The sequence below is a fragment of the Mobula birostris genome, chromosome 16 (genome assembly GCF_030028105.1).
Source record: "Mobula birostris isolate sMobBir1 chromosome 16, sMobBir1.hap1, whole genome shotgun sequence".
Lineage (NCBI taxonomy): Eukaryota > Metazoa > Chordata > Chondrichthyes > Myliobatiformes > Myliobatidae > Mobula > Mobula birostris.
The window spans coordinates 51796693-51809131 of NC_092385.1; the positions used below are offsets into that span (position 1 = coordinate 51796693).

At 40.8% G+C, this 12439-nt stretch overlaps 1 protein-coding gene across 9 annotated transcripts in view; it reads right to left on the reverse strand.

Moving 5' to 3' along the window:
* Nucleotides 1-12439, reverse strand: part of itpr1b (inositol 1,4,5-trisphosphate receptor, type 1b) — a 542905-nt gene that overhangs the window by 105516 nt on the left and 424950 nt on the right. For all 9 annotated transcript variants that reach the window (XM_072280628.1, XM_072280634.1, XM_072280631.1 and 6 more), the window contains 2 exons: nucleotides 9075-9239; nucleotides 3799-3994 (listed from right to left, as the gene is read on the reverse strand). In XM_072280628.1, coding sequence (XP_072136729.1) covers nucleotides 3799-3994; nucleotides 9075-9239 — 361 coding nt within the window. The remainder of the gene's footprint in view (nucleotides 1-3798; nucleotides 3995-9074; nucleotides 9240-12439) is intronic.

Here is a 12439-nt window from a genome sequence, read left to right on the forward strand (position 1 = left end):
CCATCTCTATCCTCATTTACTCAGTCTTGACCCATGTCATTGGACTTGTCCAGCAAAGGACACTCAACATCTACAACTGCAAAATGTGAGTGGGGCAGGGGGTTGATGATTGCCTGACTTGCAGAACTCTGTTGGAAAATGGTTCCTTCACAAAAAATTATAACTCCAGGTTAATGACTGTATCTGCTTCCAAGGCCAGAATCACCTTCTTGAGGACTAGTTTTGTTGGTCTCAGTTCAAAAATATCATATTGAAAGTATTAAAAGTATCCTTTATACCCCACAGTTTGATTTGTCATCACTCTGGTTTTCTCCATGCAAGAAAATTCTTTGTGCACGAAAAGACTCAAGACATCTGTACCGTGAAATGTGCGTTCACCTGAATTGCCTTCACAAAGATTAGAAATTATGGAGGAAGTTAGTAAAAGAAAGGACGGTGGTGGGCATGGTCAGGAATGTGCTGGAGCATGGAGTAACCAACCACAACGTCAGTAAAGAGAGTGGCAAACTCTCTACATGGAGGAAGGTGGATGCCTCAGGGCCTGAGAGATCAGACTTGGGTGGGGTTAAATTTTGGACATGAGATGCCAAAGGCAAAAGAGTGCTTGATATCACCAAACACACCAGTGCATCACGCACACACAAGTGACAGCTCGAACTCTGCCCAGTGGTCCCCTTCTCTTACTCTACAGTCACCTTCCAAACCCAAAGGTTTGTACAGCCCGAAAATAAAGATGGAAATAATTCCAATGAAGGCCATCATTAGAAGAAGAATTTCTTCCAAACTCTGTGAGAGTTAATAGAATCAACAGTTTGACATTTACATGTCAGTGTGAACAACTGCAGATTCAGTTTTACATGTGTCTCAGCAGATAACCTTTCTGATACCAACACTAGGATGCCGACAAAGAGCACGTTTCACAGCAAGCAGTAAGCAGACTTTGCCACTCACTAGGGATCCTTCACATATACAAGCTACTCAGCAGGCTTCGAACTTCTGCCTTGCCAAGTGTAATTCTAAATAGCATAGTTCTAGATAAAAGTTTGAAATAAAATGAGTATTTTATAAATACTTCATTTTATAATTGGACACCTGTACACAGTTGTCCTCGAGTAATGCAGATGATGAGCTGGACAGACTGGTCAAGCCAATGGGTACCAAAACACTGCAAACCTCAGCTGAGTATTGACAATGAATATCAAAATTCTAATTGAGTTGTCAGAGCTGAATGAGTTGCAGGGAAGTATCTCTATGTTGATATTTACAGGTTAAACTCAGAAACGTGGCTGAAAGCACTATGGATTCTTGGTTTGCGAACTGAGCCTAGACATTCTCTACTGCGTGCACTTGTGCAACAGAGGACAGAGTTCACATGGGGTACTTGGATACTAAATCCCTTGGGAGGATACTTCTCTGACAATAGAATTCAAAATAAAACTTTCAAAGTATTATCACAACATGCTAATTATAGATAGCTTGATCTAAAATTCATCTCTGCTGATCTTCTGCCTTACACGAACTGTTCTGACGAAGTCCAGGATTTCACATTCTAAGCAAGATCATCCATGCTCTCATGAGTCCACAGTGACTTCAACAGCTTGCACTCAATTCCCCAAAACTCTAACCTTGCCTGCGCTGACAAACAAGAATGAAAGAAAATATTTGATGGTACTTTGTGAAACCTAATCCTCTGAGATTTTAGCACATATAATGTTACTTCAGCTCCATTATACTATGTCATAGCCTTCATTTCTTTTAACCTTGAGAGTGGACCTAATCTTGAGTGAGCCAAATAGGCTCTTTGTTAAAAGACACAAATATCATACACTGTTCTTTGCCTCTTCACATTTACATGTAGCACATTATGCATTTGTTAGATTTTGTTGTTTAATATACTGCAAGCACAAATAAGCATTTGTACACAGACATTTTATACTTTTAGCAAATACTAAAGCTCACAATTATCTCCCCCAATGATGTCCTTCAAAACGAACTTAATGGTGCAATATTGTCCAGACTCTGAAATCTTCAATACCAACAGTATAACTGTCAGCTAGAAACCAAGGTTTTCAATTGATAATGATATTTATGAAGCTAAAAGAGTAATTAAATTTACTGCATGCATTGTAAGGGAGCATCAAGATTGGGAACTGAGTTTTATTATTATTACCTAATGCAATAGCTTTTTATGAGGTGTAACCTGTGAATAATCTATGCAGTTAACTATAGTCTGTGTCAAGGATTGGATCTGTATTTGAGAATAAATACTGCAATATCTTGACGACTCATAACAGAGTGCTTGTAAATGCAGACTCCAAATTCCAAACTATTGCAAGGATAAGCCTTATTGTAAAGTTTCCAGATTATCTCAGAACAGCAGCAGGCCAATTGACCCCTTGTAGCATTGCCTACCTCAATTAGATTTGTCCAATTTTAATTAAAATGAAGATCTCCTCTGCTTGTGCATGAAAAGGTGGTTCAGATGCAACTTCTGAATGGACAACTCTAATTTAAATAATTTCCCTCATCCTTCCAGACAAAGGAAACAGCATCAATACACACATTGTAAAATATCATTTTAAAAGCCTTGATTTGGGTCAGTGCCCCACATTCTAAGCTTAAAAGGGCCACAACTCACATTTCTGCAATACTTCTTTTAAATAACAATGGCAAACCAGGAATAGATCCTTCTGGTCCATTGATACTGCACCTTTTTGGGGTGCGTAGCTCACAACAGAACACATGATTGCCTTTCTTTCCACCTTAAACTCGTATATCTAAAGTTTAACTTCCTATTCAATGTTGTAGGCCTGTGCAAAGCTTTTTAGATATTTTTGCAGCTGAAGATTCTAATCCTTTTCTATCTCCACAATTTTTAGTCTTGTCATTAACAGAGAGTTGCCTTAAAAATACAGTGCACGCAAGGTTGTGACAGCAAGTCACCAACAGAATAGATGATGGGACTAATGTATTTATTGGCATCAATGGAGCTGTCTTCTTCCCTGTAGGTTGGGAGTAGCTGAGGGAGAAGATCATGGCAACATCTGCAGGGAGGGGCAGATGACTCTGTTCTTCCCATTAGGGAAGTGATGGAGTCAGCTGGCATTTCAGGGAGGAATTTCAGGGAGGATGAGATGACAGGGTTGGCCACTTTGGTGGTGTGAGGAGGGGTTTAGCAGGAGGATGAAATCAGGGACACTGGGGGAGGACAGTGACAAGGAAGTCTAAGAGGAAAGAGGTGGAGGCAAATTCAGAAATGGAATTCACCATCAAGATGTGTGTGGGAGGCCATTTGGAGATTCAGGCAGGCTTTTCATTGACCCTTTATCTCCCAACATGTTGCTGTTAGATAAATCCTTCTCCTCTCATTTTTTGATTCCCAAAAGACCCTTTTAGGATTGAGAGCATATCAGAGTGACTTTATACATATATAGCAAAATTTGAACTTCTGATGTTCTGCATCAAAGCCTTTCATCTAGACATAACCTTAAATTTTGACTGTCCATTTCACTTCAGGATGCCAAGTTCTTCAGCATTTTGTCTGTTGCTCCAGATTCCAGAATCTGCAGTCTCTTGTGTCTCCAAGGGCTGTGCTTTGCCTAGTCTGATATACATTTACAAGGCCAGTGATTTCCAAAGATGTTACAAAAAAATGGAACTCATTTTGTAGGGAATCACAATATAGAACTGCCTAACTAAGTACGTACCCACTTAACACCCACATCCAAAAACGTTAACTCTGTAAGAGCCCATCCCATCCCAAACCATAGTTTTCCCCCCTCAATATGATGATCTTACCTGCCCAGTAGGTTTTATTTGGCACCTTATCCACTGCCAGGATGAAGTCATCTTTGAAAAACAAAAAGCCAACTATAGAAAACAGATAGACTAAGATAAGGGCCAGTACAGCAGTCAGAATGATGGAGCGGCCATTCCGAGTAACACTCTTAATGACATTCAGCAATGTCTCCTCTCTGTAAACTAGGTCAAAAAGCTGAAAAATAAACAAAATCATTATTACTTCCAACCTTCAACTGCCCTAAAAAGTAATCCAAGCAACAATGAAGTTAAACAAAAGATCTGACAAGAAAGACCAATCTATTCCAGTAAATACAGTTCAGAATTTCTTCAGTAACAATTCTCTTGTAGTAAGAATATATTTTCCTTAACACACACAAAATGCTGGAGAAACTCAGAATGTCAGGCAGTATCTGTGGAGAAGAATGAACAGTCAAAGTTTTGGGTCAAGATCCTTCATCAGGACATCAGATGGGCCTCTGAAAAACCGTTGACTGTTTATTCCTCTCCATACCTACTGAGTTCCTCAACATTTTGTGTTTGTATATTCTGGATAACCAGCATCTACAGAATCTCTTGTGCTTATGATATACCTTCATTAGGTTGTCACATGAAACAATAAGCACACAAAGTGTAAAATTTCATTAAACTTTTGTCAAAGTGGCTTTGGACAATTGCTTGCATTTTGTTTGTTCCCTTTCTCCTAACCAATTTAAATTGTACACATTTGCTGCATGAGGCAAGAAATATGAAAATCACTTGGGATAGCTATTTGGGAAAGATAGAGATAAAGCTTAAAATTAGGAATGGAATAAGCTATTTGACCTCACCATTCAATATGATCATAGTTGATCTTCTGACTCGATACCATCTTCCTGCCCATATCCCTTCATGCATTTTTGTTTATGGAAACCAATCTTCTTGTTAAGTACATTTGGAGACTTAGCCTCCAATGCCTTCTGTGGTAGAGAATTCTACAGATTCAGCGCTCCGAATGAAGTTGATCCACATCTCAGTCCTACACATTTTATCATGTATTCTGAGACTGTGATCCTCTGGCAATAGACACTACCTCCCTCCCATGCCCAGCCAGAGGGAACATTATTTTCCTTACATCTTGCCAGCCAAGCCCCATTGGAATTTTGTATTTGTTCAGAGATCTCCTCTCATTCTTCTAAACTTAAGGTCCCGACAGGCAGGAGGCCGAGCAGCAGTGGAAAGCTTAAAGAGCAGCAATAACTGAGTTCACTTTGAGGTTTTGAGGCGGGCAGCGGAACAGGAATCTCAGAGGAGATATGACTAATTTGCACTCATTGATGTCCTGAGAGGCAGGAGGTGGAACAGTAGCGGCAAGCTTAAAAAAAAACTTTTCTGATTGGCTAATATAGCTCTTTGGGAAAACATTTCTTACTGGTTATTTGTGAGACACGTCAGCCAATAGAAAGGAAAGCAGACTCTGGTAGCGTGGTCATTGAGAGACTGGGCCAGGATTTGCCTTTGGCAACAGAAACACGGATAGAGTTCTTGTTATAGTCTTAGAACATTCTGCCGGAGGTTAGGGGGACAGACAGGAGATTCTGTGGGTGTGATACCGAAATCACGGTGGTGGTGCTGGCTAGGATCCAGGTTAGGATGTGGCAGATCGGGGAGACTTCCTGAGTACCTGGAGGCTGCACCTGTGGGAAGCACGTCCAGCTGCATCTGCTGACTGACCACATGAAAATATCTGGACACACTCCTAGATGCTGCTGAGAGCTTTAAAGATGGGTTTTAGCAAGTTGGTCACAACTAAATTGCAGGCAAAAAGCAGCCCGGTGACTGCCAGGAAAGGAAAAGGGAGTAGACAAGTAGTGCAGGACTCCCCTGTGCCCAATTCCCTTCAAAAGAAGAATATGTTTCAGATACTATTTGGGGGAAGAGATGAGGAGGGCGGGAACAACAGTTCAGTAGAAGGCTGCAGCCGCCAGGGGTGCACCAAGACTAGCACTGAGGCTCAGTGGGGAAAAAGGTGAAAGCAGAAAGGACTAATCAATAGGGTGCCCAATTATTAGGGAGGTGGACAGGTAACCAAAAGGGCTGAAAACCTTAAAGAAGAGACTTCTACTGAGGTGATCACACTTAGCATGCAAGCTTCAGATGGTAGATGGGTGACCACCAGGAGGAGGAAGGATAGTAAGCAGTCACTGCAGGGTTCCCCTGTATCCATTCCCCTCAGCAACAAGTATACTTGTGTCCTGATAGGCTACTTTGGATACTGCTGCATGGAGTGGCCTATCAGGACACAGCAGCACCATCCAGGCCAGCAGCACTGCAGTTGGCTCTGAGGCTCGGCAGGGAGTGGTAAAGTTAGACAGAGCAGTAGTGATAGGAGATGTGATAGTTAGGGGGATGGACAGGAGATTCTGTGGCTGCGAAAGAGAAGCGAGGATGGTATACTGGCAAGGATCCAGGATGTCTCACAGTGACAGCAGAAGATTCTCAAGAGGGAGGGTGAGCAGCCAGAGATCATGATGCACATCGGCACCAATGACATAGGTAGAAAAGGGGAAGAGGTCCTGTGCAGTGACTACAGGGAGTTAGGGAAGAGGCTGAAGAGCAGGACCTCCAAGGTAGTAATCTATGGATTACTCCCAGTAGCACATGCTAGTCAGGGCAGGAATACGATGAAAGTACAGATGAATGAGAGGCTGAGGAAGTGGTGCAAGGGGCAATGTTTCAGATTTCTGGATCATTGGGACCTCTTCTGGGGAAGACATGACATGTACAAAAAAGACAGTTTGCACCTCAACCCGGGGGGGGGGGGGGGCGGGGCTAATATCCTTATGGGCTGGTTTGCTGGAGCTGTTGGGGCCGACTTAAACTAATGTGGCAGGGGATGGGAATCAGAGTGATAGGGCAGAGGATGGGGCTGTTTGTATACAAGTCGATGCAGTGTGAAGTGAGATTGTGAGGAAGGACAGGCAGATTATAGGACAAAATTGCATTTAGTGGGATTAGTTGAAGTGTAATGGGGCAAAAATCATAAAGGGTGACAAATACAGGACTGATGGTGTTATATTTAAATGTACACAGTATATGGAATAAGGTAGAAAATCTTGTAGCACAATTAGAGATTGGCAGGTATGATGTTGTGGGTATCACTGGATAGTGGCCAAAAGAAGATCATAGTTAGGAGCTTAACATTGCAACCAAAGGACAGGGAGGGGTTGGGTGGATCTGTTGGTAAAAAATTAAATCAAATCCTTAGAAAGAGGTGTCATAGGCTTGGAAGATGTAAAATCCTTGTGGGTAGAGTTAAGAAACTCAAGAGGAAAAAGACACAGATGGGAGTTATATACAGGCCTCCAAATATTAGCCAAGATTTGGATACAAATTACAACGGGAGATAGAAAAGGCATGTAAAAAGGGCAATGTTACAATAGTCATTGGGAACTTCAATATGTAGGTAGATTGGGAAACTCGGGTTTGAGATAGATCCCAAAAGAGGAAATGTGTAGAATGCCTTTGAGATGGGTTTTTAGAGCATCTTGTGGTTGAAACCACTAAGGGAGAGGCAATTCTGGATTGGGTTTCGTTTAATGAAACAGATTTGGTTAGGGAGCTTAAGGCAAAGGAGCCCTGAGGCAACAGTGATTATAATACGATAGAATTCACCCTGCAATTTGAGAAGAAACTGAAGTCAGATGTATCAGTATTACAGTGGAGTAAAAGGAATTATAGAGGCATGAGAGAGGAGCTGGCCAAAGTTGATTGGAAGGGGAGATGAGCAAGGATGATGGAGGAACAGCAATAACTGCAGTTTCTGGGAGCAATCCAGAAGGCACACATAGATACATCCCAAAGAAGAAGTAGTATTCCAGTGGGAGGATGAGGCAACTGCTGTTGACAAAAGAAGGAAAAACAGCATAAAAGCAAAAGAGAGGGCATATAATATAGCAAAATTAGTGGAAAGGAGGATTGGGAAGCTTATAAAAACCAAAAGTCATAAGGAGAGAAAAGATAAAATATCAAGGTAAGTTAGTTAATAATATAAAAGAGGATCCCTAAAGTTTTCTTAGATATACAAGAAATAAAAGAAAGGCGAGAGTGAATATTGAACCACTATAAAATGACGCTGGAGCGGCAGTAAAGAGGGACAAAGAAATGGCAGACAAAATGAATTAATATTTTGCATTAGTCTTCACTGTGAAAGACACCAGCAATATGCCACAAATTCAAGAGTGTCAGGGGCAGAAATGAGAGTAGTTGCTATTACTAAGGAGAAGGTACTTAGGAATCTGTAAGGTCTGAAGAACATAAGACATAGAAGCAGGGTTAGGCCATTCATCCCATCGAGTTTGCTCCCCCATTCCATCACAGCTGATTTATTATCCCTCTCAACCCTATTCTAGTGCCTTCTTCCCATAACCTTTGATACTAACTAATGAAGCTATCAACTTCCATTTTAAATATACTCATTGAGGTGGCTTCCACAGCTGCCATTGGCAATGAATTCTACAAAGTAACCACTCTCTTGCTAAAGAAATTTTTCTTCATCTCTAGTCTAAAGGGACTGTCTTCTATTCTGAGCCTGTGCCTTCTAGTTGTAGACAATCACTATAGGGAACATCCTCTCCATATCCACTCTATCTAGGCTTTTCAATACGATAGCTTTTAGTGACATTCCCCCTCATTCTTCTAAGCTCCAGCAAGTACTGGCCCAGAGCCAAACTCTCTTCATATGTCAACCCTTTTGTTCACAGTATCATTCTTGTGAATCTCCTCTGAATCCTCTCCAATGCCAGTGTATTTTTTTCTTAAATAACTGACCCTGAACTACTCATACCACTCCATGTGATCTGACCATTGCCTTAAAAAGCCGTAGCATTACATCGTCACTCTTATATTCTAGTCCTCTCGAAATGATTGCTAACACTGCATTTGCCTTCCTTACCACTGACTCAACCTGCAAGCTAATGTTTAGGGAATCCTGCACAAGGACTCCCAACTCTCTTAGAACTTTTATTTTTGGAATTTTTTTGAAAACCTGAAAAGAAAGTGTGCAGAAGAGCATCCTTTCATTCTGATCAATTCCAGATGACAATACAAACTGAAACCAGTTACACTGGAGAAGGACCCACGATTTTCCAAATATCCGAGTAAAAAAGTTCTCAGTTCTTCCATTCCACCCAAGTTTGTAGCTCACTATGGCCATAGGATAAATTCCTGCCACAAAAAACATCTGAGAGTTTTATTTAAAGCAGAAATCGCATGAATGAATCTCTCCAAATACATACCAGCAGACTGTAGAAGAATTCATGGGCAAAGAGTCCCATGACAGATATTAGTGTGTATACTAGATGATAAAGAAACTCCACATCCAGGACCATAGCCATGTACCCTTTTGTGAAAGTACCTCTGTTTCCCACAAAGCTCGTCAGGAATATTACTTTATTACCAACCTGTGAAGAAGCATAAAAATCATTGATCAGCCATGGTCTATCAGGAGATATCAAATTACTAAATACTGCCCTAAGTGTTGAAATGCATTAGCTGTACAGTAACTGCTGCAAACAGACGCACCTTGTATGATTAACAAACAATTACAATAATTAATAATCCTTTTTAATCTGTAGTCTCGTGAGACCATGGATTTGTACCTTAGAAGGTTTCCAGGGCGTAGGCCTGGGCAAGGTTGTATGGAAGACCGGTAGCTGCCCATGCTGCAAGTCTCCCCTCTCCACGCCACCGATGTTATCCAAGGGAAGGGCACTAGGGCCGATACAGCTTGGCACCAGTGTTGTCGCAGAGCAATGTGTGGTTAAGTGCCTTGCTCAAGGACACAACATGCTGCCTCAGCTGAGGCTCAAACTAGCGACCTTCAGATCACTAGACCAACGCCTTAACCACTTGGCCACGGTCCAACACCATATGACACATAAATCTAAGCTAATCATTTTAGTTTATAAACCAAGTTCACAAAACATTTATTCGTCTTTTTTTTAAAGAAGATCATAGGACTGTTTGTAGAATTATCTATTCTCAATAAAAGTTAATCATTAGGAGCAAACTATCCTGAAGACCATCTGGCTCCAGAAACAAGATAATATTTTATTTAGTTTTGTTCCATTTGGACTCAACAGTCAATGTATCGCTCATGCACAAGACCAAAGAAACATTTAGCTCACCTGTCCTATTCTGATGCTAAAGTTCTATGATCGAGTTACTCCTCAACCCAGTGCTTCCACAAACTTGTAATTCCTTCATATGTGCATCGTCTTTCCTTAAATGTATCAGCTACCCCATGCAAGTGAAAATTTAACCACAACAAAGAAATGCCTCCGAGATTATTGAATCGATCTATTCGCGGTTAGCACCAATTTATTACCAATTAATCTGCAGCTCATGCGCAAGTGGAAATAATTTGTCTCCAGTTACTTATAGAAATCCTTCATAATTTAAAAGACAACAGTCACGACTCTTCCCCATATTCAGTTTTAAGGTGCTTGGAAGTAGGTACAGAGGGGATGTTAGGGTTAAGTCTTTATATGCAGAGTGGTGAGTGCGTGGAATGGGCTGCCAGTGATGGTGGTGGTGGATACAATAGGGTCTTTTAAGGGGCTTCTGGATAAGCACATGGAGCTTAGAAAATAGAGGGCTATGGGTAACCCTAGGTAATTTCTAAAGCAAGTACCTGTTCAGCACAGCTTTGTGGGCCAAAGGGCCTGTATTGTGCTGTAGGTTTTCTATGTTTCTATTATTTTATTTTATTTGGAGATGCAGCACTGTAACAGATCCTTCAACCCACACTGCCCAATTACACCCATATGACCAATTAACCTGCTAACTTGTACTTCTTTGGAATGTAGGAGGAATCCAGAATGCCCGGAGGAAATCTACATGGTCATGGGAAGGACAAGCAGACACCTTACAGACAAGCAGCAGGAATTGAACCTGGGTCACTAGCACTCTAATAGCATTGTGCTAACCACTACACCATCACACAGCCTTCTTTATGTACACCCCAACACACTTGTAATTCACCATTTTCTTAAAAAAAGAAAAAATGTTAAGCGATAGCATAACAAATTTTCTAATAGATCCTGATGAATTTAAGGTGAGTCATTGGTCCATCTAGTGCATGCTGAAGTGGGAACCAAGATTCCACTATGTTAAAGGGAACATGTGGTCAGCACCCAATGAGCCAAATAATGAATCATTGGTACTTTCTCATTACGATAGGAGATAACCAGAGCTTTACTATAGTTGCATCACATTAATTTTTGGTGCACCATTATAAGCTGTTTTGCACTTCTCCAGTACTGAAAAAATCTTATTTCTATCATCAGACATTAGAATTCTTAAATTATTTCACTTGGCTGTTGCTGCAGTCAGTTTGTGGCAGGATATCGGGTAGAGTGGAGGATCAAAGGGTCCTTGAAGTGTATATTGTCAAGTATTTAAATATGGCAGGGAAGGTGAACAATGCACGAAGGATGCTCGCCTTTTTAATCGAGGTACAGGGCAGACACTGGTTGGGCCACATTTCGAAACTCCATACAGTTTTGGTCACAGTACAGGAAGAATGTCATTGCATCCAAGAGAGTGAAGAGGAGATTTACAAAGGAGTTGCAAGGTCAAGAAAATGTGTAGCTCTATGGAAAGTTTGGATACACAAGTGTCATATTCATTTGACTAGAGGCAGCTGAATGGAGACTTAATTGAGCATTTGATGAGACTAGACAGTGAATAAGAAACTTCAGGTCTAGTTCCCTTGGCATGGGTGTAGAACTGTTATGCTTCTTGTAGTTTAGCTTTCCTATCATTGCTTGTATTTTTTATATAATCACTGATATACATGTAACTGTTCAGTGAATTTTCCAGTAATTATGGTACAGTTGCTTCTGTGTTTTTTCAGAAGCTTCTCAGTTTTCTGTAGTAGGTGTCACGTCACTTGAATCTGGCTATTTTATACGTTAATAGCTACCACTGGAATTTTTGTTATCTCTTCTCCGAGTATGAGACTACTTTTCCCTTCAACCTTTTCTTTGTTCTTGCGGCTTCACTTCCTTGCTTATTTTCCGCTCTCGTAATGTATAATAAAACAATCGTAAGCAGTAAGTTCTATTCTTAATAACTTCTGAAGAACCTAGGAATCACAAAAGCCTCAGGGCCCAACTGTAGCGAGGAGAGTAGAGATTTAATGAAAATTAATGAAAGGATAAGAGGGAAGATGAAGAAAACTTTTTCCACCAGAGGGTGGTGGAAATTTAGAAGTTGTGTAAAAAAGAGAGGTAAAGACAAGAGCAGGCATCATATTTAAAGAGTACTTGTACGTATATCTGAAAAACAAAAATCTAAAGGGTTATAATCCCAATGACAGGTGGGATTAGATTGGAAAGACTTTGTTTTGATTGGATTGGACATGATGGATAGAATAGCCTTCAGTTCATGAATTGTATTGGCATCATGCACCAATAACCAGTAGCACTCAGTAAGCTACCAACAGCCACCTTTATGGTGTATGCACTTAGGCTGCTTCTCAATTGTTCATCCCACACATGTACCAGTTCCTGCATTTAGAAATTCTTCGCACATTATAAATTAGGATCTATTTAAATTTCTCCAGATCTGTGCACCTGCAGCAGACTGCACTACTTAA